General features: G+C 40.5%; 3 protein-coding genes and 1 long non-coding RNA gene across 12 annotated transcripts in view; 1 reads left to right on the top strand and 3 right to left on the bottom strand.

The window, feature by feature from the left end:
- The window catches only part of Nktr (natural killer cell triggering receptor), a 45,442-nt gene extending 34,319 nt beyond the window's left edge, over window positions 1-11,123 (bottom strand). For 8 of the 9 annotated variants that reach the window (XR_002213766.2, XR_012443294.1, XR_012443293.1 and 5 more), the window contains exons 1-2: window positions 10,993-11,123; window positions 10,727-10,807 (exon numbers count right to left, since the gene is read on the bottom strand). Coding sequence is in view for 5 of the 9 variants with exons in the window: in XM_020186238.2 (XP_020041827.2) it covers window positions 10,727-10,784 (58 nt within the window). In the remaining 4 variants the exon portion in view is untranslated. The other variant, XM_074060371.1, reaches the window with a different exon arrangement.
- Window positions 11,124-11,129: 6 nt separating this feature from the next.
- The window catches only part of Sec22c (SEC22 homolog C, vesicle trafficking protein), a 59,165-nt gene continuing 44,566 nt past the window's right edge, over window positions 11,130-25,728 (top strand). Inside the window, exon 1 of the mRNA XM_074060387.1 lies at window positions 11,130-11,260. The gene's annotated coding sequence lies outside the window, so the exon portion shown is untranslated. The remainder of the gene's footprint in view (window positions 11,261-25,728) is intronic.
- LOC141418459 (uncharacterized) lies at window positions 14,777-18,855 on the bottom strand. Its single transcript, XR_012443077.1, has 2 exons — window positions 18,752-18,855; window positions 14,777-17,508 (listed from the first exon to the last, which is right to left on the bottom strand). It is a non-coding gene; the product is annotated as an uncharacterized lncRNA (long non-coding RNA).
- Ss18l2 (SS18 like 2) lies at window positions 21,924-24,819 on the bottom strand. Its single transcript, XM_020186237.2, has 3 exons — window positions 24,658-24,819; window positions 24,360-24,436; window positions 21,924-22,327 (listed from the first exon to the last, which is right to left on the bottom strand). Exons 1-3 carry the CDS (start codon window positions 24,724-24,726, stop codon window positions 22,240-22,242), a joined length of 234 nt encoding a protein of 77 aa, XP_020041826.1. The 5' UTR covers window positions 24,727-24,819; the 3' UTR covers window positions 21,924-22,239.

The raw sequence follows: 25,728 nt of genomic DNA, 5'->3' as shown, positions 1-25,728 counted from the left end.
CTAAAGGAATTTAAGGAATATTTACTGAGATCCTCCCCATATGTCAAAAAGTACAATAGTATACAAGCACAGTGCCCAAGTTTCAGGGAGCTCACATATTAGCAGAGAATGACAGATAAAAATGCAGTTGCTACATCATGTGACAAGCCATTAGTGGTATGAACAAAGTTCATATACAATTAGCCCTCTGCAATCACACATTCCACATCCGTGGATTCAACCAACCATGGATGAAAAAATATTTTTAAAAATGCATTGGTACTGAACATGTACAGACTTTTTTTTCCTTGTCACCAAATAGCTTAAGCATCCAGGGATTCTGGTGTCCAAGGGGGATCCTGGAACCAATACCCCTTGGGTACCAAGAGATGACTGAATAAACAGTCCAGGCCTGATGTATGTGAGAATAGAGAGATGAAACCATGATTGTGTCCCACTGTGTCCCACTGACTTACATAGTAAGTCATTACAGAGTAATGCTCAGTAAAAATCTGAATAATAACACTTGAAACAATGTTATCCAAAGGCAGGAAATTTATAAAGTACACCTTCATAAATGAAAGGAATACCTAAATGGACAGATCAAAAATATTCACTGTCTACTAAGAAAAATTATTTAAGACATAGCTTAATAAAGTTATTATTTTCAGAGATATAAAGGAAATGAATCTTTCTAGTGTTCAGGTAGTAGAATCATGTCATTTGCAATAAAAAAGAAGTAAGGCCAACCTCAAATGCCTTATATTAGAAACCTGAGGCAACAGAGCACTGTCTACCACCTTAAAAGAAGTAGTATGCTATGAGTCAGGAATTTTATACCTAACAAAGGAAATACGATAACTAGATTTTCTCTCAATTAGTATTTGCATATGTAGCTGAGATATAAGTCAAAGAATTAATAAATGAGAAACAGCTAGTAGGAAAGAGTAGCATCAGGCACTGAGTCTACTGTAACACCCAATTAAACCTAAATATTTACCGTAGTGATTATAATTAGAAAGTAAATGGTAAATGCTGTAAGTATTAGGAAATATATAATGGCAATTTTTTTTAGTTTTATGTACTCCTAAAAATGTTCTTTTGAATAGGTAATGCTCTCATGATTCAAAATCCACGCAGTAAGAAAAGGAACAGAATGAAAAGCCTGCCCCCATTCCTGCCAACAGGTTCTCACTAATTTCCTAAGTATTTCTTCAGTTTTTTTTCATACACAAGAAAACACTGACACATTCTTACTTTTCTTCCTTTTTTTAAAAAGATTGCATGCTGTGTGCACTGTACTGAGTCCTGTTAATCCACTTCATGATGGAAAAACAATTTGAGTTGGAAAAGGCAGCTGGGAGCACAGTATCAATTTAAAAACAGACAGAGGGGTTGAGTTACTGAGCAAAAACACATACCCTCATCCAGTGTTGGTGGGTACAGTGGGTGTCAGCAGGCAGCCTGTGCTGAAGTAGATACAGGAAATAATGGCTTAGACATAGTTAAGCAAGTAACTATGCACAGAACTAAAATTGTATCGTGCAGCTTTCCAATTTCTTTAGTAGGTGGGGAGCAATCCACAGTAAAATATTAAAACAAAGGAAAGAAAACATAAACAAGATATAAATATAAGACAAGACCAAAGCAGCTCTATTAATTAACCATACGAAACTTTTCCTCATCATACATCAACCTGCAATTATTTTGCAGACAGTATAAGCATAAAGTCAAGAGAGGCTGGGCATGGTGGTTCAAGCCAGTAATCTCCGCTACTCAGGAGGTAGAAATGAGGAGACTCAACAAATAAGCTGGGCATGGTGGTATGTTCCTGTAATCCAAGCAATGAGGGAGGTATAGGTAGGAGGATCAAAGCCTGAGGCTTGTCTGGAATAAAAAATGAGAGATCTTTTCTGGAAAATAAAGCAAAAAAGGGCTGGGCGGGCTGGAGGAGCCAGCCTCAACTCAAGCGCTAGAGTGCCTTCCTAGCAAACGTGAGGCCCTGAGTTCAAACCCCAGTCTCAGCAAAAAAAAAAAAAAAAAATATCAAAATCATACCTCTTAACTCCTGAAAAACAAAGATGACAAAAAGCTGGGGTATAGCTAAAGTGCTAGAGCACCTGCCTAACAATCATGAGGCCCTGAGTTATGTACTAGCTGATGTAGGTAGCTGAGATGAGAGAACAGACCCAAGATGCTGGGGGATGAGTCCAGATGTGAGAGCTGCCACGGCTCATAGACAGGAGTGCTGAATGCTGCTGTTTTGTCCCAATCAGAGCAGACAGCCCTAAATATTTTCGTTAGTGAATAAGACTAAAGATAAATGAATCACCAAGAAGATAAAAATACTAAAATTTGGACAAAGAATTGTAAGAAAGCATGAACTATAACTCCATGCTGATACACATTTTAAAAACTGAGCTCAAGAAAGAAACTACAATCATATTAAGTAGGATCCTTTTTTTATTATCTTTTTTTTTTGGTGGTACTGGGATTTGAACTCAGGGTTGTGAGTTCAAACTCACTTGAACCACACACCTAGCCCTTTTTGCTTTAGGTTATTTTTTAGACATTGTCCCGCTTTTTGCCCTATTTACCTTCCCTGTAGCTAGGATTACAGATCTGTATCACTATACCCAATATACTTGTTGAGATGGGGTCTAACTTTTTTTGTCTGCACTTGTCTGGAATCTTGATCCTCCCAATCTCTGCCTCCTGAGTACTTGCGAGTATAGATATGTGCCACCTCACCCAGCCCTAAGCAAGCTATTTCTAATTTTCAAGAAACACTAAGGTCAAATGATTCCAAAGCATAGCAAAAGCTGAAAAGCTTAGCACATTTTTTACAGCAAAATAAAACTGCAAGCAAAGCCCACGAAAGACAATAAAAAACAAAAAAATTAAAAACCCTATATAGACCCCATTTTAAAAGAGGTACCATTCGATATTAGGAAATCTGTAACATAACTGCTGAAATCCATTTAAAATCCAAAGAGTATATAATCCTAATACCAAGAGTATTTGATGACATTCAGCATCTGTTCCCTCAAAACCATACTCCCAGACCCCCCTCAGATCAACAACCAGCATTAAGTTTAATGGTGAAACAATAGTATAGCATCAATTCTATTAAACTAAGGAAAAAGTGTAAAGTGCTTGTAGCATCTCTACTACTTAATACTGTTCTAGAAATTCTAGCCAATGTAAGTAGGTAAGAGAACAATATGAAAGGTATACAAATTAAAGAGCATCTCTATCATTAGTTGAAGGACATCCAAGGAATACCTGGAAAACTCAGATGAAACTGAAATATTAAGGAAACACTTAAGTTGCCATTTATTTTATGCCTAAAAAGAACTAATAAGAAAAATAATAGAATGAAAAATCACATCTCAATAGCCACTCTCCCCGCACACACATTCTAAGCTGGATGTGGGGGCACATGCTTCCAATTCCGGCACTCAGGAGGCTGAGGCAGGAAGATCTCAAATTTGAGGGCAGCCAAGGCAATATGGCCAGACTCTGCCTCAAAAACAAAACAAACCAAACAAACAAACAAAAAGTCATTCTAATGAGTGCAGGGCCTATTAAAACAAAACACAAGACTCTGAGAGGCATTAAAGGAGATCTGAATAAAAAGACAAATACGTTTTTTTTTGGCAGGAAGACTCGAACCTGCAAATGTGCCAAATTTTCCCTAGAGTAACCCATTTTAACTTAACCACCCCCTCCACAAAATACTAGTGAGATTTTTGGAGGAACATGACAAAATGGTCCTGAGGGCTATTTGAAAAAAAATGCACACACAATTTCTCCCCTGCAAACTTTTCACTTTGAACTTTTTAGATCTACAAAGATGTTTTACACTGGAAGAATGGCTCAAGTGGTAGGACACCTGCCTAGCAAGTGTGAGGCCTTAAGTTCGAAACATAGTACTCCCCAAAATAAATAAATAAAAAGATGTCTCACCATATTTACTTTAACCTACCCTCTTTGTACATGTATTTTTCTGAAATAAATTGAAAGTTAAAGACACTGTGCCACTTAACTGCTACACTTGAGCACACTCCTAAAAAGTAAGGATACTCTCCTACTTAACCCTGATACAGCATCACATCCAAGAAATGAGATTAACAATACAGTCTAGCACACAGTTCATATTCAGTGTTTGTCCTGAGTTCCTGACACAGTGATCCTAAACTCAGAATTTCCTGGGTGGTAGAGGTATCTTTTGTTCTAATTTTCGGTCCTTCTTCTTGGCTCCTGACATAGAGCATCTTCTGGCCTACAGAGGTAAAAGAGGCAGACAAGAGGATGGGGACTGGTCACCAGAAAGACCAAGTCACAGAGGTTTAGGACCTTCAGACACACACTCCAACGTCCAGGGAAGGAAACCAGGCTCAAAATTCAGTTATGACTTATCATACCTAAAGAATGACTCCTCAATAAATCCCCCCAAATAGCCATGCATGGTGGCAGATGCCTATAATTCCAGCACTTGAGGCAGGAAAGTGGAGAGTTTGAGGCCCATCTGGTCTATATAATAAAACCCACCCTCAACAAACAAACAAACCCCAGGGTTTGAAAAGCTTTCAGTTTGGTAAACACAAGGTGTAGAAGAGTGCAAGCTTTGAGGGCATGGAAGAAAGGTCCACATACTCCCCACACCCATCCTTGCCTTATGAATCTCATTTGGCCGTTGCATGCTTTATCATAAATCAGAAATACTAACGAAAGTGCTCTCTGAACTCTGTGAGCTGCTCTAGCAAATTATCACACTTGAAGAGAGGGTTATGAGACACCCTGACTCATAGCTGGTTAGTCCCACAGTACTGGTGGCCCAGAATTTCGAATGGCATCTGAAGTGGCACAGAATCCTTTAATGTGAGGTAGATCGTGGCAGGTCTGAACTGAAATGTTGCTGTTGAAAACCCGGAGAATTCATTACTGGGGGGAAAGAGCCTCACCATCGTCCATATTCAAATTTACTCAACCAACCCCCACTGTGCCCTTTACATCTTTTTTTTTTTTTTAACCCTTTCCCATTTTTTTTTAAATGGCTGAATGGAATGGAATTTCATGTTTTAAATGTACCAAATTTTATTCAACCAATCCTCAACTGACTAGCATTTAAGTTTCTTGTTTTGTTTTTTTTTTTAATTTATTTACTTTTTGAGATTCTAGGGGTTGAATCCAGGGCCTCCCACATATCAGGCAAGCACTTTACCACTGAGCAACCCCGAAGACCGGCTTTTGTTTTTTTTTGAATGACAAACACACATCTATTTTTTAAGTTCAGAACTCTAATCAACCATTACATGTTAATTTAGTTTTTATGCTTTGGGCTCTCTAAAACACTCCCCCATCACCACCTATTTTTTTGCTCCCCATCAGGAAGCACATGTCGGTTTGACCCACTGCTGATCAGGTTAAATATGAGCCATATCTCGGTTGCAAAGGTTCTTTCCCCCTTATAAATGAATAACCTGTGAATAATACTTTGGAACTACGTGCATATCATACTCCACAACAACTTTTCACCCAATGGGATGGCCACCAATGATCCTTGTCTGAAAGAATGATTACACTGGGGGTTGCAACATAATGACTCTTCTGATTCCATCATTCCTTCTGTATTTGTTCAGTGCTGCGTTAAAGCAAAGTAAAACTTTTATCTTGTTTAAGTTGCTGTTACTTAGCCTTCATGTCAGCAATCAACCCTATCCTGCAGGTACCTCCATATGATGGTAAACTGTATAGCCACTATACAGTGATTATATAAACGTTAATTGATGTTTACTAATAAACATTACCTAACTACAAGTCAGACTTCAACTGTACATGTGAACATACATAGTTGAGGAATGGAATCAGAAATTCAGGACTTCACTCTGGAAGTAAGTCTCTTGGACTTCAAGGCACAGTCTCTTGAAACACAAGGCACTAAAACTGGGGACTATTTGTAGCAAGGCTTACAAAATGAGACATTCACAATTGGGGTATCTTTACTTTTTTTCTTTTCAGTGCTGCGTATTAAACCCAGGACTTGACACATGCTAGGCAAGTACCACTGAGCAGCAGTGACCCCAGTTAGGGGTTCTGAATGAAGTTCTTGAGATAATCCTTTTTTTGGTGGTGGTGGTACTGGGGTTTGAACTCAGGGCTTCACACTTTCTAGGCAGACACTCTACCAGCTCTGTTTTTGTGTTGGGTATTTTTGACATAGGGTCTTATGAACCATCTGCCCAGGTTGGCTTTGAACCTTGAGCTTCCTGATCTCAGCTTCCTGAGTAGCTGGGATTACAGGTATGAGCCACAGGCACCGGGCTAGCTTTTGAGATAAATCTTGAAGGCTTTCCTCAGATGTAGATAACTTTGTCAGTAATCTGAGTCAACTTGTCTTCTCTAGCCTGGACTTTCTGCCTAATTAGAGAGGCCTTTTAAGGTTCAACCAGCTTTTATTCCTAATAAGATTAAGTGCTTGCTAAACAACTGAGCAACTACATAAGTACCATGTTCCACCAAGAATTCACTCTAGAAAGCATGAAGGCTCTCCAGAGCTCATGGCTAACCATGGTTTCCACTCTCTTCAAAACTCTAGTAAGTACATGATGTACAAATCCTGTAAGGAACCACACTAGACAGTTTACACCACCAACTGCAACAATTCTGACGGATGAACACAAAGAGACATAGAAAAACCATAAATGCACATGTAGTCAAACAAGGAATAGTCAGCCATCTTAAGGTAAAGGTACAAAAGAAAAAAAAAGTCTTTATTTCACTTGGAGTCCTGAGAAAGAAGGAAAGCAAAAGGAAAGTTTTAAGAAGTAAACTTTCTCCTCACAAAGTTTCCATAAAAATGTACATACATTTGCCATCAAATCCAACTGGATGGACGCAGTGGCTCACAGCTGTAATCCCAGCTACTTGGGAGACAGCGATCCAGAGGATCCAGGTCTGAAGGCAGCCTAGGTAAAAAGCAAGATCCTATCTGAAAAAATAATTAAAAGCAAAAAGGGGTGGGGATGTGGCTCAACTGGCAGAATGCTAGCAAGCATGAGGCTCTGGGTTCAAGATTCCCGTGCTATTGAAAACAAAGACTATTTAATCAGGTCTGGTGGTCTGACTGTTCCTTGTTTGACTCCATGTGCATTTATGGTTTTTCTATGTCTCTTTCTGTTCATCTGTCAGAATTGTTGCAGTTGGTGGCGTAAACTGTCGAGTATAGTAAGAAAACGAAGTAAAATAAAAATTCCCTCAGTACAGAAACCTGAAACAAGTCTTTTTCCTTAATGTGAACAAAAAGCTTAATCTGCAAAGGTCTGCCGCATAATAGTTTAATCCAAAAGCTCTTTACTTAACCTAGTACACATCCAATAACCAAAGCAGCTTAAAAAAATAAAAAACAAACAAAATATGTGGTAGGTACTTTACAAATACAGACTGCTCTGTGAGAATATGACATCAGAATGGGGTTTGAACTCAAGGCCTCACACCTGCTAGGCAGGTGCTGTACCACTTGAGCCATGCTCCAGTCCATTTTTGCTTTAGCTGTTTTTCAGATAGAGGCTCACTTTTATGCCAAGGCCAATCCAGACTGGATGACTCCTGAGTAGCTGGGATTGCAGGCATAAGCCAATGAATGCATTCTGCAATATTCGAATTTTAAGATATAGAAATAATGCATTATCAAAAGTCACATATAAACAATTTTCCACGGGAAAATGGAGGTAGAGGAAGACAAAGGAATTTCAAGTTACAATAAAAATTATTTTTTTCTTCCGGAATATCAATAATAAAGGCATGTTTTTGATTATAAGGGTATACTATAAAATCTAAACAATGTTTTGATCAGAATGGAATTAAAGTAGAAATCATTAAAAAAAGTAGAAAATATCCAAGAAAAGTTTGAGTATACCTGCTCAAAAGTCAAAAAGTTCCAAATCCAAAACTTTTTGAGTGGCAACATGACACCACAAGAGGTATATTTCATACCTGACTGTATATGACAGGAGCAGTTAAAACGCAGGCACACTAAAAATATCATTTAAAATTACCTACATGTATAACAGCCTAAATGTATAATATGCATATGAAACAAAAATTACTTTCATTTTAGACTTGGGACTTATGCCCAAGATATCTTATATGTATGCAAATATTCCAAAACTCCCCAAAAATCTGAATTCTGAATTCTGGTCCTAAGCACTCTGAATAAAGGCTACCCAACCTGTACTTCTAAATAATTCATGAATTAAAGATAGTCACAAAGAAAATCAGAAATAGCTTGGACTGAAAGAAAATGAGGAACATATTAAAATTTGTGGAATACATCTAAGTCTCCGTCTATATTTATATAATTAAATCCTTATGTTAGAAAGGCATCAAGTCAATGATCTAAGCTTCCACATCAAGAAACTAAAATAGAAGCAAATACAACCAAAGCAAGCATTAGAAAGGAAACAACAAGAACAGAAATTGATGAAACTGAAAACAAAAACAAAAGGGAAAAAATTCAGTGAGACTAAAATCTGGTATATTGAAGATAAAATTAATAAATCTCTAGACAAAATGACCAAGAAAAAAAAGACACAGATTATCAATAACAGGAATGAAAATGAGACATTACTATAGACCATGACAAGCACTATGCACATAAATTCAACAACTTAGATAAAATGCATTAACCAAAACTCACTCTCAACAAACAGGCAATGTGAGTACTCCTATTATCTACTCATGAAACCAAACTTATAGTTAAAAACTTAAAAAAATTATAAACAAACAGTCTTGGAACTACTGCAAATAGGAACCATCTTACTGGATTCACAGAGAAGATCTAAAGACTTTTCATATTTTAATATAACTGCATTCATTCATTCAGTGGCTTTATAACTCAAAAGTTACCTTGTTTGCTATAAATACTCTGGTATTGATGGTGACAGAAAATATACATACCGTGCTGTGTTTAACTCAGTTTTTATCAAGACTTTTTGATCTCTCATTAATGTGGATAGCGACCACTCAAGTATCTGCGTTTATCAAAGATACTTTATATTTATAGAGTGAATTATTAATGATGTAAGAAATCAAGAGAATTACTTGAATAATGGTTAAATCCTACAAAGCAGGACAAGTCTCACAACTGAAGTGATCCTTGAAAGTTGTGTAATAACAAGTATTTACTATTATACTGCATATTGAAAAGTGCTAGAGAAATATAAGACTGAGCCATGTGAAATTGCCAATCACCAACTGGCTAAACCTAGAACAATGTAAGCATTCCTTATTTTATATGATTCAGCCTTCTCCAGAATGCTAGTCAGTTTATCACAATTATTTTCAATGCTGAATGATGTTTATTCAGCATTTACCAAACTTATTCAGATTTTTCACAAACTGGTTGTTTGCCAATCTAGGATGTGAACACATAACAAGGAGTACTTAACACGGCTACAGAATCTTCTACTTTTTAGGGGACTGCTATTTTAAATTCTTTTTAAAGAAGGAATCTTGTTACCAGGAACATGGATTCACCATGAATTAGGGTTAAAGATCCAGCAAGGCTCAAACTATTAAAAAGAAAAAGAGAAGGCGGGCTGAGACACAATCTTGGTTCAAAGCCCTTTCATAGGTTCCTGTCTCACTGAGTCAAAGCCCTAGAGGCCTTTTCTGACTCTTTCCCCACCCTCTACTCCAGCCACTTGGGCTCCTTGCTATTCCTCAAAAACACAAGTACACACCTCCTCAGTCTGTGTTAACTGTTTCTTTCTAACAAGAATGCTCTTTTCAAATATATCCAAGTGGCTCACGTCCCCTCATCTTCTCAAAAGGGTCGTCTCACCAACCTGTTCAACTAGTACCCCTACTGCAAGCAACGTAAGTTTTCCCTAGTTTACTACCTGTCTTCCCCAACAGAATATAAACTACAAAAGGAGACAAGGCCTTTGTTATATTATTCACTGCTTAATCTCCAGAGCCTAGAACAGTAAGAGGCTCTCCTAAGACTGCAGAACAAGATGTTGCACAAAGATAGTCTATATGCCTCCAATTAAAACTTGTGTCACAAATACCAAAAAGGGCTAAGAAAACGGTTTGCAGCCCTGCATGCTCTGCTACATAGAATGAAGCAAGTATCCTTTAGAAGAAAATCCTTTATTAAAAACAGACTGAGTGGCAGACGACAATAATGAATAAATTCCTAAAGACGAAACTTGAATGCTAAGTGCACACAGGTTGTGATCCTGCTGGTACTGAATGCTCTGGTTAATCACACAAGACGTTCCCTAAGCTATTTATTTGCCCAGAGATCTAGAAAGTCTAGCTCAAAATTCTTAAGGGAAAACAGAAACGTTGTTAACGCATGAGTGCTATGCAGTGATTAGGAAATACAGAATCCCCGAGCTCAAACTTCACAGTACCAAATACTCCAAATCGGAGTAGTGTCTGCCTCCTAGAGACACCGGGAGAGGAAGACTGCACCCCCTTTCCTTGGCACCCGGCTTGAGTACAGGACTCAGTCCCCGGGGACGCGGGTTCAGGAGGAAATGGCCAGGCTCCGGGGAGGGCGTGAAGGTGCACACGGGTCACACTCCTCTACGTTCATTTTCTCGCAATGGAGAAGGGTCACTGGACTGCGTCTCCCGGTTCCCAAAAAGGCTCCGGGGAGGGTTGGCGAGGACGGCCCCCTCCCCCTCGCCAAGGCAGACCCGGCCCCGGCAGCTCTCCCCAGTCTCCGGCTCACCCGGCTCCCGGTTGATCTCGATGTCGAAGTGACACTGCGGCCGGTCCTGCGCCCCCATCGCGACCGAGGTGGCTGCAAGAGCTGGGAGAGAGGAGGGAGGAAAGCGGTCAGGGTAAGGGCGGGGGCGGGGCCGGGGCGGAGTCCGCGACACGGGAGCCTCGCGCGGGCCTGTCGCGACAGCGCGGGAGGCCGGGAGCAGGGCCCCTCCCGTCCCGGGCCTCCGGGTTCCCACGCAGCACGCACACACATGCAGACGAGCTCTTCACCTGGTTGGCCTCCAGACTGAACAGCCCCCCAGTTAGCAGAGGAGAAAGCACTGCCACCGCCACAACAGGCCAACGTCCGTAACGGAACGACACCTCCCCTTGCCCGGCTTCCCAGTGCCACGCCAAATCCCGCGAGGGTCCAAACAAATATCGCGAGAACTCAATCTCGCAGGGGGCGGGTGGTTAACCGAAGGGGGCGTAGAGGCGGCTCGCGAACGTGGGCGTGTCTGGGCACTCTGAAGAAACGTCCAGCGGGGTGCGGCTCTAGGTGAGTGGATCCCTTTTGTCCCGCCCTCTGGTGCCAGTCGCCCAATCAGGATGGCTTGGACGCACTTGAGCTATCTGGTGCATCAGTCCTCTGGGCTGTGAGCTGCCGCGCTTTTCCTCTTAGCTCGCGAGATTGCCTTGTGGCGAGGGTTGTGAATGAGTGTGTGGCTTGTTTGAAGCTTCAGCCCACGTGGCATTTTGGCCTAGTTCCTTTTTCTCCAGAGATAGTTGTTGGAAATGTTTGTCTCAGGTTAAAAGCCATTTAAACTGAGGAGTGCGTTCGTTCCGTGTTTTGACATCAGTGTCGCTGGGATAGTTATATGTGCTTACCGTCCATTCCACGTCTTTCGTGTACTGTCAGTTCCTAACTATTTTGGCCATTTTAAAATCTAGATCCTTGCCTTACTACGGTGTTCTGATACAAATATTTTAGTACAAAACACATGTATGCTTTGAATATAAATCTTTTGTTACATATATAAGTATGAATATCCCAATCCGGGCCGTGACGTTTAGTTGTTTGTGTCTTTCTCCTATGTTTCCATCTGGTATTTATATACGTTTTAGCAAGGATTTATTTTAGTATAACAGGATAAAGTATAGACAAGGGGGAGAGAGAAAAAGAAACATTTCCTGTTCCCCACACAGGAAATGGGAGCAAAGACTCCTAAATTTTTAACTTTTATATTTAAACCTAAAGTCTTAGAATTTATGCTTATCGTGTTAGGTAGTAAGTCGTCGGGGTTCGCATTTTCCTGTAAGGATTTCCTGTCATTCCATCACCATTTGTTGAAGACAGTCTTATCTCACCTTGACTTTGTGACCATATATGTGTGTACTTATTTGTGACTCTTGTTTCATTCATCTATCAGGGCCACATTGTTTTTTAAATTACTTTTTCAAATTGTACAACATGCATTACATAAAGTTTACCATTTTAACCAACATTAGTATTAAGTACATTCCCATTGTGGATTTTACCATCACCACCATCCATCACAGAACATTTTTCATCGTGTAGAACCAGAACTGATGCCCTGTGTCCATTAAACAAGTCATTTCTCCCTTCCCTGAGCCTGACAAGTACCCTTCTACTTTTTTTTTTTTTTTTGGTAGTATTGGGGTTTGAACTCAGGGCATAATGCTTGCTAGGGAAGTACTCTACTACTTGAACCATGCTCCAGCCTGTTTTTGCTTTAGCTATTTTTTGAATAGGGTCTCATATTTTTGCCCCGGTCCAGCCTCTGACCTCAGTTCTCCCACCTAAGTAGCTGGGATCACAGGCATGCACCAATATGCCTGGCCCCAAGTACCCTTCTATTTTCTATATGAATTAATCTATTGCAAGTACTTCATACAAGTAGAATCATACAGTATTTGCCCTTTTGGTTCTGGCTGATTTCACTTAGCATAACAGCATAATGTCTTCAAATTACATCCATGTTATTGCATGTTGAAATTTTCCTTTTTTCCACCTAGTGTTATGAATTGAACCCAGTGCTTGTATACTAGGCAAGCATTATACCACTGCCCCCAAATTCTTTTTTGGGGTCATCTTGTGTATATATACCATATTTTGTGTATGCAACAATGAACAGTTAGGTTGCTTCCACTTTTTGGCTTTTGTGAGTAGTGCTACTATGAACATATATCCAAATATCTCTCTGATACACTACTTTCAAACCTTTTGGGTATTTGCCCAAAGTTGGAATAGTCAGATCATCAGCTAAATCTATTTTTAATGTGTTGAGGAGCCACCATAGTTTTCCATAGCAGCTACGCTATTTCATGTTCCTATCAGCAGTGTACAGAGTTGCACCTCTTCACTAACACTTGTTATTTTCTTTTTTAAAAATAATCTTTATAGCTATAAAGTGGCATGCTATTTTTATTACTGTACCTTTATAGAAAATTTCAAAATCAGGTTAATTTAGATGGATTTCTAAAATGTTTCTGTACCTGTTGCTCCTGTGTAAAGTGCAGTCAAATCTTTGGCACTTAACACAGCATCACAGAAGTGCTGTCAGTCTCAGAGCTTGTCAGTTTTAAAAGTCCAGTATCTCTATCAGAGGAACAATCTCTTGGTTTAATGTCTGTAACTCAGGCTTAATTAAGAAATGAGTGATTGTTATGACTTGGATCTTAAGTATCCCCAAAGGCCATGTGTTGAAGGCTTGGTCACCAGTCTGGGGCACTATTGGGAGGTGGTTGAACCTGTAGGAGGTTGAACCTTTAGTGAAAGGAAGTTAGGTCACTGGGGGTCTGTTCTTGAAGAAGATACTGGGACCTTGGCCCCTTCTCTCTCTCTCTCTCTGTCTCTCTGTCTCTCTCTCTCTCTCTCTCTCCCTCTCTCTCTTTCTCTCTCCCTCTCTCTCTCCTCACTGGCTGCTATGAGATGAGCAGCTTTGCTCCACCACCTGCTCCCTGCCATAATGTTCTGCCATGCTACAGGCCCCAAAACAATGAATCCAAGCAGGCATGGGCTGAAATCTCTAAAACCATGAGCCAAAATAAGCCTTTCCTCCTTGTAAGTTGATTTTCTCAGGTGTTTTGTCACAGCAATGGAACACTAACACGGTGGTTCTAAAGCTAGTTTTGTTGACAGCATTACAGTTAACCATTGATAAGTTTGAAAAAAATTAACTGTAAATGTGTTTCTGGAGATGAACTGTATTGGTAAAGCTAACTGTCGTACATAGATTAGTGACAGAACGAATGGGGAATATTCCCCCCCCTTTGCCGTTACTGTGTTTGGGACAGCAAGCTTCAGCGTGAGTGGGCTGTGGAGCTCAGGAGTGAAGTACTTAATTTGGGGTGTACTTTAAATCTCCTGGAATTCATTGTTATCTTGACACTCCAGTAAAGTCTCGTTCTTGCCAGTGGTTTTATGAAAAATCACTCTGATCTCCTTAGTGTTCAGTTTTTTCATCTGTAAAATAAGTAGAAGGAAATGCCATCTATCTCACATTCTGCACTTGCTCAAAGATTCTTTCATTCTGTCCTGTGAGTTGAAATAATGTAGATGATTTGAAGATAAAGGGTATTATTTGGTCTGGGTTAAGGTTAAGAAACTGCTGGGATAAGGCAAGCCTCAGACTGGAATCCACCCAAAGCCCCTTCTCCCATCCCCAAGAGTGGTAGAAAATTGGTATCCAAGGAGTTTACAAACTCAGGCTTAATTTGGCCATGATTACCATGAAGGAGAACCCTTGGTAGGAGGAATTTTCAGGTAATGATTCTGGGTATTTAGCCTCTAAGAGTGGAGTCACATGAGCAGTTGAAATTTAAGGGCCAAACTAATCAGGAATGCTAGTGGGGAATCTTAGATGAGATAAGTAATTTCTTTACCCCCCCCCCTCCAGATTATTTTGTGAGCAAATTTAATCATACCCTCAAGGAAAAATAGTCCCTTTTCAATTAAAATATTTCAGAAAGAAGAAAAAGAGAGCTACCTAAATTTAGTTTTGTGATATCAAGACCAAAGAGAAAAAAAAAAAGACAAAGACAGTACAAGAAATTTATAGAACAATTTCATTATGAATTTAAAATTCAAATAGAATATTAGGAAATCGAGTTTAGCAGTATTCAAATTCCAAAATGTTTGTGACCTAATTGCCTTTAGCTCAGGAATACAAAAATGATTCAACATCAGAAAATATGTATCTGCAGTTTGCCACATTAACAGATTAAAGAAAAGGTATACAGTTATTCCAGTGTATGGTTTTTTGGTTGTCAGTTTTTTGCCTGTCAGCTCTGAATGCTCCCTCATTATATGCTCTTTTTTTTTTTCTTTTCTTTTCTTTTTGAGACACAGTCTCACTACATAGCCCAGGATAGCCTGAAACTAACTACATAGCCCAGACTGACCTTCTGAGTTCTGGTATTACAGGTGTGTACCACCATGTGCAGCTCACTATATCCTCTTTTATACATACTTCAGCTTCAAGCAGGGATCCCTTCGCCAACCCCTCTGGCTCTGAAAGTAGCTTCTGCATTTTTTTAACTTGAGGGACAGAGAAGAGAGGTGAATGAAAGGAGAGAATGGGACTACATTGAGAGCACACATATACAATATCTACTTTGTTGGCTTATACCATTTTAAATATAAAAGGCTAGCCTAATGTTTATATAGATTTTTTTCTTAAACCTTGGAAATAAACTTTTCCAAGTTTATTTTTTACTTTTTGTCTCTCAACTTTGTCTATTTTTTTCATGGAAAAAAGGAGTAACTTAGTTTCAATATTGAAGACTGAAGTTTTTAAAGAAAAAATTTAAATTCAAGGCACTTTTCTTTTAGGATTCAGTTAAGAAAGTATTTAGGCTTTCCAACTGTCAACAGTATTGATAAGACTGTTGATAACTATGGGTGAGTGTGTATTGTTTATGCTTTTGCATTGAAGGACATTGAAGGCTATGATTACCATCTTTTATGTGCCACAGGACATGACTTTCATTGAGCACAAATGGGAGTCCTGTAGTTACTACTTACCTCTATTTACAAGGCCTTGAGCTTGTTTTAAACAAACCTGGGAAAGTGGGACCTTTTGAAAGATGAACTTTTAAATACAAGTCATCTGCCAGCTCAGGGTTTGTCTCAAACTAACAAAGAATTGCAGAGATTACTAACTTTTGTAAAACATTGGCTCCTAGTAAAAATTCAAGTTTCAAAAACATTCAATGTTGAAATTTCTATGGGACTCTTATTTTTTCTTCAGCTTCCTGTTGACAGTGAGTATAGAGGAAGCACCTGTCGTCCACCAAGCTTGTGTCTCTTCCCCCTGTATAGATGTTAAGCAACCAAGAGAATTTGCAAACTAAAGACCTTAGTCATCCATTAGGAAATGAGACTAAGATTGTTTAGCCTTATTTTCCATAACACAAAAGAAAAAGAAACAAGTAAAATTGCCATTTCTTCTGAAAAGAAAAAGCATTGTTCATCCAGGGAGGATTTTTTGTGACCAGACCAGCAGTCACTAGTCATAGTTGTTCTTGAAAAATGTAAGCATGGTTAGTGCTTGAGGGAAACAAGGAAGCCCAAAAAGTGTTTTCTTTGAAATAGTGTTGCTTGAACTATCATGTGATAATTAAACTTTGATGTTGAGAAATTGCACACATGAAATTCATGTTCTTTAGCAACATTTGAATTTCTGTTGAGCACCTTTTAAAAAGTATAAAGTTATAATCCATATAATTCAGATCAATGTATGTTGTGAGTCATACCTAAAACTAGGTATAGATACAGGTTTTATTTCCTGTGCTAATTTCATAGGAACTGCTTTTGAGGAAGGCTGTTAGGTAAATGTTTCATAAATGATGTTTCAGTTCTAACCTGTTGATCCCAATGAGCTAATACCAGTCCTGTCCTCTAAGATGCATCAAATCTAGTACACACAAAATCCTGATAAGGTCCTGAAGAGGTTTCATTTAATTATTGATTAAAGAAACATTTATCTTCCTATTGTTAAAAAAAAAAGTAAAAGGCTAGCCTAGACCTTAAATAGGAAATTGTGCATAAAAGCTCTATTAATATATATAATGGCCCATGATTGTTATTTTTAAAAAGTGCTGATTATATGTTTAGTCTCAACTAGAGTCTAAGAATTGAATGGTAAATACAGTAGTTCCTTACACTTACATAAAACTTTCCCTTAGAGATAAGAACAGCTCCCTGTGCCTAAACTGTTTGTGTAAACAGTATGGTTTAGACTGAACACCTGATTTCCTTCCTGCTATGTGTTGGGCAGAGGGTGCCTATGTGACCAGTCCCCTGGAAAAACCTCAGCACTGAATCTCTCATGAGCTTCCCTGGAAGACAGCTTTTTACATGTCTTATCACAATTCACTATTGGAGGACTTAAGCAAGTCCTATGTAACTCTTAAGAAGTTGGTGTCTGGTTACCTCTAGGCTTTGAGTATTTTGGTATAGCAGTCCAAAGGGACTAAGACAGGATCTTAGGAAACATTCAGGGAGCAGGGAAGCAAAACAAGGAAGGTAACCAACAAAGTGTATATTATTAAGCTAGCTACCATGGTGGACTGCTGGAATGTAATCCTGCTGGGTTACTCTGGGGACCAATGCAGAAGAAACACTTCCAGAGTCACCCCATCTGAGGGGTGAGGGAGCTGGATATTCATAGACCATCTCCTGAGAGTCCTTGGTTGAGAGATGCTCCCAGGAGTGATGATCCCCAGGTTCTCCTGGCCTGCTAGGCCTGGGCAAAGGCAGACTTCCAGTTTTAGGAATCAGTCCTAGGGAACAGAGACACAAATTGTTGGCATTCAGCTGGAACCCAGGTGAAGGAATAATGTTTAGTGAGGCTGGAATAAAGTTTGAGGAATGAGAGTAGGATGTTGATCGCTTCAGCTACAACTGACAAGTCAACTTTTTCTTTGCTCAGGAATTAAAAAAACATAACCTTTTTCTATGACATATAAAAAGCAGTTGATTATTTCCCCATGGAATTCCTACAGCTGCAATGTCTGGGTGATTTCTTGGGCATCTCTGGACCTGCATGGTGCCCTGTACTGTGTCAGGGTGTGGGTCTTTTCTATCTTGCCAGGATCAAGTGCTGGCAAAGGCCTATTGCTGCCTCTATTTTCCTCACTGTAGAGCCAAGCATAGGGCCAGGTTAAATGAGGACTGGTGTTATAATTGAATCAATGACCACATAGGTGTAGACTGCTGTAAATGGACTATAATTGGAGAGAAGAAAACCAATTGGAATGAAGGATCTTTGTTTAGCTCTTGTTTCTGCCTGCACTGCTAGTTCACTAGGTCATGTGTCAAGTTTTTTGTTGTTCATGGCTCAGCAGCGATGTTACCTCCAGATCCTGACCTATAATCCAAAGTAACTACCAACACTTACCAGCACATTAGGCAGAGCACTTATTACCATGTGAACCAGTCCTTATTTACATATTATTGTCTGACTCCCCCAGTAAAGATAAAGGCTCTATGAGAGCAGGGACATTGGCTTCCTCACTGCAGCATCTTTGACATATATTAGTTGATCAATAAATATTTTTTAAATTAAACACAACAGAGGTGAAAACTGTCTCCCCTTGAATTTGGGAAGGAAGTCAGTGACTCAAGAGAATATCCAGATTTAGGAGGAATCTGTGGGACTTTGAGAACATTGGTGACAGATTAACTCTGAAAAACTGCTTTTATTAAAATGGAATAGATTTAAAACATTATAAGGTAGTTTATATTAGCTTTTCTCATCACTGTGACAAAATACCTGACAGATTTGAGCACCGCTGGCTTACACCTGTAATCCTAGCTACTTAGGATGCAGAGATCAGGAGGATCCTGGTTCGAAGCCAGCCCAGGCAAATAGTTCATGAGACCCTATCTTGTGAAAACCCTTCACAAAAAAAACAGGGCTGGTGGTGTGGCTCAAGGTATAGGCCCTGAGTTCAAACCCCAATACCACACACACACACACAAAACCTGACAGAAACAACCTAAGGGAAGAAGGATTTATTTTACCTCCTTATTTAAGAGATTTCAGTCCATAGCCTTTGGTTCCATTAATGTTCTGGTGAGGCACAGCATCATGGTGGTGGGAACATGTAGAGGAGGAGGGAATTCACCTGAAGATAGAATGAGGAAGGGACAGGGAACCACATATAACCTTCAAAGTAACCTACTTCTTCCAACTAGGCCTCACCTCCTAAAGTTTTCATCATCTCAGCAACTAGTTGGGAACCAAGCATTCAACTTGTGACCTGTGGGGGACATTTCATATTCAAACTGTAACAGGTAGAATAACATAAAATGAAAACAGCTTGTATCCAGCTTAAGAAATATACTCAGATCACCTTCAGTAGTGGTTTTATTGCAAAAGTTCAAGAACACATGCAATAGCACTGAATATCATTGCCTCACTAGCTATATTACTAGGAGTTTTCAGAGATCAAACTGGGATGTCAAGAGACCTCAAGAAGTAGAAAAATAGCTTACCATTTTGTGGAATACAACCTAACCTCAAATGATCTGTTCTTTGTCTAATCTGCCATATTCTTACCCCAGAAGTGTGATGATAGATGTCACCACTATTGCAAATCCTAAGAGACAGGCTTGAAAACCCAAGAGAATAAGCTCAGATCCTGTGTGGGCCACTGGGAGATCTGTCTGACCCAACAAGTTGAAGGGTAAAGGGAGACTAAGTGGAAGCTCAACTCTTGAAGCAGAAGGTCCTCTGAGCAAGGAGAGTGATTAATATAATCTGTTCAGGGTCATTATTTGATGTTTTTGTTTTTGAACCATCTTTCATGATTCCTGGGTCCTTTTAGTGGGGTGGAAGGGCTTCAGGTTCTCTCTGAAGCAAATAGGTAGAGATGAAGTGCAGACAGATATCTGGCCTACGCCAAATTCTCCAGGTCTCTCTCCAGGAAGGAGTCTGGAGTGTAGGATAGGCTGTGGCTAAAGCAGCATTAGGTCAGTTTTGGATTTGCAGACTCAGCCCTTTGCCTGCCAAGTAAAACATTTTTCCAGAAGACAAAGGGAGTGGAACACAGCTGTCCCAAACCTCCTTCCCTCTAGAGCAAAGCTGGGCTTTGTCTTGAAGTCTGATCCCCTTCCCAGAAGCTGCACTTAACTTCTATAGCCACACTGGCTTGTTCAGAGCCCATACTTTGCTGCAGAGGAGCCTCTGGTGCTGTCACAGACCCCACCTACCTGAAAAGGCTGCAGCCAGTAGCCAGTAGTTCCTACAAGGTTGGAGAGATCTACCCTGCAGCTTTCTACTTTCTTCTGTCTGCTCTGACATCTAGGATTCTTAGGAGAAGGCTGCTTCTTAGTTAGAACTAATGCTCCTGGAGACAACCTCTACTCACTGTCAAGTGTCCAGTTCTGGGACATTCTGCATGTTCTCAGAGGTTCCCACAGAATCAAGCCCCTGCTGACTATAGCAGTGACTTAGTAATACAACCTTTTAAGTTCTCTCATCCTGTCTCACTCTCACCATGGCCTTCCTCCTACTTCTTGGGATCATCTCCCAAATAATCTACCTGCTCCCAACATCTTGTCTCAGGCTTTGCTCTGGAGGAAGCACAAGTTGAAATGTCAGTCTGTGCTCACATTCCAGTTGGAGCTAGTATTTTGGCTCCATCCAAGTGTCTATGGGTGCCAGGTCTTACGTAAACAAGTCAAGCTGCCTAATAAAGGGGAATAGCTGCCACCCTGCTCCAGCTGATGGCAGCTGTGTGGATCTGCACATTAGCATTGCTAGAAGTCAGGCTTTGTGGGAAATCTTTTTTTCTTTTTGTGGTGCTGGGGCTTGAACTCAGGGCCTCATGCTTGCTAGGCAGGTGCTGTGCCACTTCACCAGCAGGAAATCTTACTTTTAAATGTTAGCAATTAATTCAAAAACACTGCACAGCCTCAGGCCCAGGCACAGTCCGCCTTGCCAGTTGGTATAGTGTATGGGTACCAACCCCAAGAGCAGTGGAGGAGGAAGACTACAAATGAGCAAAAACCATTAGATGACAGACTGGGAGGAGGGGCTGAGAAAAGGTTCTCTCCCAGAATGGAGGTGGCCTTCGTGGGCCAGAACCCTCGGATAACAACAGAGCCAACATGCAATGTGTGTTCACTGTGTGCCCAGCTCCCAACTACATTATCTCATCCACAGGCTTGGAAGGCAGACACTGTTTGCATTATCTCTATTTTAGAGGTGAGGAAACAGAGATCTGAGGTTAAAGGACAGAGCTGAGACTCAAAATGAATTCTTTAACTATTTACATATTAGAGCCACTCTGGGTTGCAACCCTTTAGTCCAACAAAAGGAACAGGGATGTAGGCTTCTAATTTGGGGATCACGATGAGAATCTTTTTGCTGCATTTTAGAGATAAGTCTAAAGAGGGAAAGATTTTTATAGAACACAGCTAATAACCGCAGAAAGAATGACAAAATTAGAAAATCATGCCTGAAATCCCAGCTACTTAGGAAGCAGAGATTGAGAGGACTGTAGTTGAATGCCAGTCTGGGCAAAAAAGTTGGCAAGACCCTATCTCAATAAACAAGTTGGGCACAATAATCACATCTACAATCCCAGTTACACAGGAGGTGTAGGTCAGAGGCTTGTGGTCTGAGGCTGGCCGTGGGCAAAAATGCCAAATCCTATCTTAAAAATAACTAAAAAGTGAAAAGGGCTGGGGGTGTGGCTCAAGTGGTAGAGTACCTGCCTAGCAATTGCAAGGCCCTGAGATAAAACCCCAGTACCGCCATTAAAAAAAAAATCACCATTATTCAATGTCTAATGAATTAAAAGATGCAAGCTGAGTAGATCATAATATAAGTGAAAGGCTGTTAGGAACTTGAAAATAAATCAGATCAGGTCACTTCTTGATATGATGCAAAAACAAATACTAATCACCTGATGTATTCTTGCCCAAAATATCAGAATCTGAGTTTGAACGAGCCTCTAGATCTACCACTTTACAGGAAAAGTGGGTAACAGTGGTACGTATTTAATGACACTACAGGGATACAACTACATGAATCCAAAACATGAGACATTCTAAGGACAAATGACCTACTTTTTCAACAAGTGGAAAAGGAAAAAAGAGAAACTTAAGTATTTTTAAATTGACATCCACAAAATGCAACCTATTAATCTTGTTTGGATCCCAATTCAGACAAATGAACAAAAAGACATTTTTGGGATAATTGAAGAAAATTGCTTATCATTTATTATCAGATAATAACTAGAATCACTAATTTTGTTCACAATGATAGTGGCATTGTCATATACCTTATGGTTATTAAGTCCGTACAGTTTATTGAGGGACCCACTTAATTATTAAAATAAATATTTACATTGAGAATATAGTTAAGGTTAGTAGCTTTCTTCACATTTCAAAAAAGAACCACAGAGTTTTCATGTGTGTTTTAAACAGCCAAGTTTGTAAAGATTCTGTTTCATAGGAAATGGATTACATCCAGTTATTCCTCACAACAGCAAACTAGAAGATTATTCCACTGCTTTTGGAGTCCCGTTTGAGCTGGCGTCTGCAATGGTAGCTAAATAAATGAGATTTCTATGTAACACATGCTGGTACCTATGGGTGAAAAATGGCAAAAATTAGAGACTTGTTTTTACTGATCATGAACAAAAACTGGAAGAGAATTTACCACTCTAGTGAAATGGCTTATCCATTGATTAGATGATTCAGTGTCATCAACCTTCTTGTCTAACAGAGTCAAGAAGAATGTTTCCAGCTCACCCATTCTCATCTACCACTTCCACAGCTACCTCTCCACACTAAGCCACTATTATTTCTTGCTTGGACTATATTAATAGTCTTCTAATTTCCATGATCTACCTTTATATTTCTACTTTATTCTCCAGAATCTGAGTGATGATTGTACAATCTATATGAAGATCATGTCATTAATTGTTTATTAATTTTTTTTTCAGCAGTACTAGGGTTTGAACTCAGATCCTCACCCTTGCTATGCAGGCACTCTTACCACCTGAGCCACTCTGACAGCCCCATCATAACTGTTTAAAACCCTCCAAAGACTCCTGTCATTTAGAGTAAAGCTGAACTGTCTTCATGCCCCACAAAGCCCTATGTGATGGGGGTCTCCAGTTACCTCTCTATCTCATCTCCTGTGGTTTTCCCTTTGCTGAATTCTGGCTACACTGGCCTCCTCTGAGGCTATGACAGGAAGATATCCAGCATACTCTTACCAGGAGGCCTTTCCATCTGATGCTCTGCCATATTTATCTGCATAGTTGGTTCCTTCACCTCAGATATCTACTCAAATGTCACCTTATTAGAGACACTCTGTATAAAATGATACCTCCCTCCTCATTTACCATACTTACCTACTTTATTTATTTATTTATTTACTTTTGCAATACTGGGGATGGAACCCAGGGCCTCACACACACTAGACAAATGCTCTACCACTGAGTAACACACTTGGCTTCCTGCTTTAGTCTCATTTAAAGCACTTATTATTATGTGCTTAATTATATATTCCTCCCGCTAGATTCTAGGGTCTGGAATGTCAGAGCTGGTGTCTTTTTTGCTACTGATTCCCCAGTACCTCAAACATTGCCTGTTTTCTATCGTACTGTTGAACAAAGTTCCAGAAGAGATGAGACACTTCCATGATCAATGTGGCTTACTACAGCAGCGATTCTCAATAAGGGGTAGAGCTGCCCATTCAGGAAGATAAGTCAGACTAGGGCTCAGGAAACATGGCCTGTGCATGTGAAAAAGACTACTAGGAGATTTTGATAACTTTCTTATACCTGCGTTAAGAATCACTGTACCAAACAATGTTTTGCAACCACATTTTGCATATAGAAAAATGAGAACATGTTTAAACTATAAAAAAAGCAAATTACCGAATGTCAGAGTGAAACAAAGACTCTAAACTAGGTATCATTATTATTCTGCAGAAGAATGGGAGAGTACTCAGTGAGGAAGGCTCGCAGATGACTTTTCGAGAGCAGTGAAAGTGCAGCGTTGTTAAACGTATCTTCAGTAACAATGAAATACTTTCTATAAGAAATGGGGCATAAGTCTCTGACTAGATTTGGAAAAGAAACTTCACTTTCTCTCTTGGTATTTGAGTATATTCAATAACTGTAAAGAATTTGCCTTTGGCTTAACTTGGAAATCCTTTCTTTGTCTTCATATGCCCCACTGACAGACTGACTACAAGTTAGAAGTGGGAGGGAGCTTAGAAGTCAAATGAACTCTCTTACTGAACAGAGGATGAGGGAGCAACCCATGATGTTTAAGAGATCATGGCTCTCCTCTCCTGAGCCTACTTTTGCGTGCTCCCCTACCCACCCATTGTCATCAGGTGGCATCGCTTCACATGAGTATGGCTTTTCAGTGAGAATAATCAAGTTTTGTAGAGGGCGTCACATCTATTTAACTTCAGGCTCTAAAATGTACTGGCTATATGGTCTTGGGCAGGTAAGTAACCTCTTTGAGTCTCCCTTTCTTCGACTGTAAAATGAGGCTCATCTCAATCAATCACCCAAGACTCCTAGGTCACATTAGAACAGCTGCTGCATCATCACGCTGGCTTCCCTCTCACTCAATTTCAGAGGAAGGAGACACTTACTGCACGCACTCGTTCGCCCGGCCCTTGTTCTGATATTCCACAATACAGCGGATCAGCTGGTCATTCTCCTCCAGGAGCTGAAAGATCAGAGAAAGGGTCAGTGCAGGGTGACCTCAGGAAGGCGGGGAGGACTGCAGATCCCAGGCCCGACAGTCTGGTTCCTGCGCCTTTGCTGACTTGGTTCCCATCCCCACTTCGCAGACCTAAGTCTCAACCGTGACCCGACACTCCAGGAAACTCCCCGCGCTCTCTAGCCTTTTGGGGGCTGGATTCTTATCAGAGACTCCTGGACGCTCACCCTCTGGACAGTCTCTTGATTGACTTTCGCCTTGCCTCTCAGCCAGTCTGGTGCGAAAATCACCGACATCCCGGGGATCCGGTTCTTCCGAACCCCGCCTCTGGAGTCACCTATCTCGGCGCATGTAAACTACCCAGTACTCCGCGCCGCAGGGACCCAGAGCAGGATGGGATCTCGTCGTTGATTGGGTCCTCCTGTCTGTGGGCGGGGACGAGGACAGTCATTTGTGATTGGACGCTCAAGAGAGGCCAGGCTTGAGCGACTTGCGCTTGCGCAGTGTGTGAAGCTAGCCTTGGGGGTGGGGCCTAGGTCTGTTGCTGAGGTGCTTCTTGGTCAAGGGCTTAAATTTTATGCTGCGTATATTGAGTTTATCTGCAGGAAGAGCTTGATCGGGGTCAAACAGCATTCATGACTGGAACCCCCAAAGATGGCTGCAAGTCCAGCGCCCTTTCTATTTTAGTGCGGCTCCCCTAGAGCTTGAATCCTGGGCGTTGCCTCCTGCCAGATCAAACCATGCAGCGCCAGGAAAAACATTAGCAGACGTTAGCTTTGCTTTTTTGCTAGAGGAAAAGTCTTGTTTGTCCCTAATAAAACTTAGTAAGTTTACAACCCTAAAAAGCACTAGTATTTTGTTCCTTTTACAGATCAGGAAACGGAGGTTAAGTAACTTGTCCAAAGTCCCATAGCTGCTAAGTCAGTATATGAACACAGGCAGATTGGCTTTAGAACCTTCTCTATTAACCACTACCCGCTGCTGCCTAGGCACCATACTGCAGAGCTGTTTTTGCAAAATGCAAGAAGGGAGCCGAGCTACCTTGGGCCATGTAGTTGCTTCTGGTGACCACTAAAACTAGGAAGTGGTTGGAGGCTACAAGCCCATTGGTAGAGATGCTAATAAGGTTGATTTTCCCTGAAGCACACAGTGAGCATTGGGCCACTTCATTTGGGAGGAGAATCTTGGGAACCTGTACACTTCAAAGGGGGAGCTTCCTAGAACTTCGTTTCCCTCAGTAGTGGCCCTCATCCTGAGCAGGCTTGGCTGCTTTGCTGGGCTCTCCATTCACAATCCTA

The sequence above is a fragment of the Castor canadensis genome, chromosome 17, assembly GCF_047511655.1.
Source record: "Castor canadensis chromosome 17, mCasCan1.hap1v2, whole genome shotgun sequence".
NCBI lineage: Eukaryota > Metazoa > Chordata > Mammalia > Rodentia > Castoridae > Castor > Castor canadensis.
Note: the sequence above shows the minus strand (reverse complement) of the source record. Positions and strands in the feature narration are given on the sequence as shown.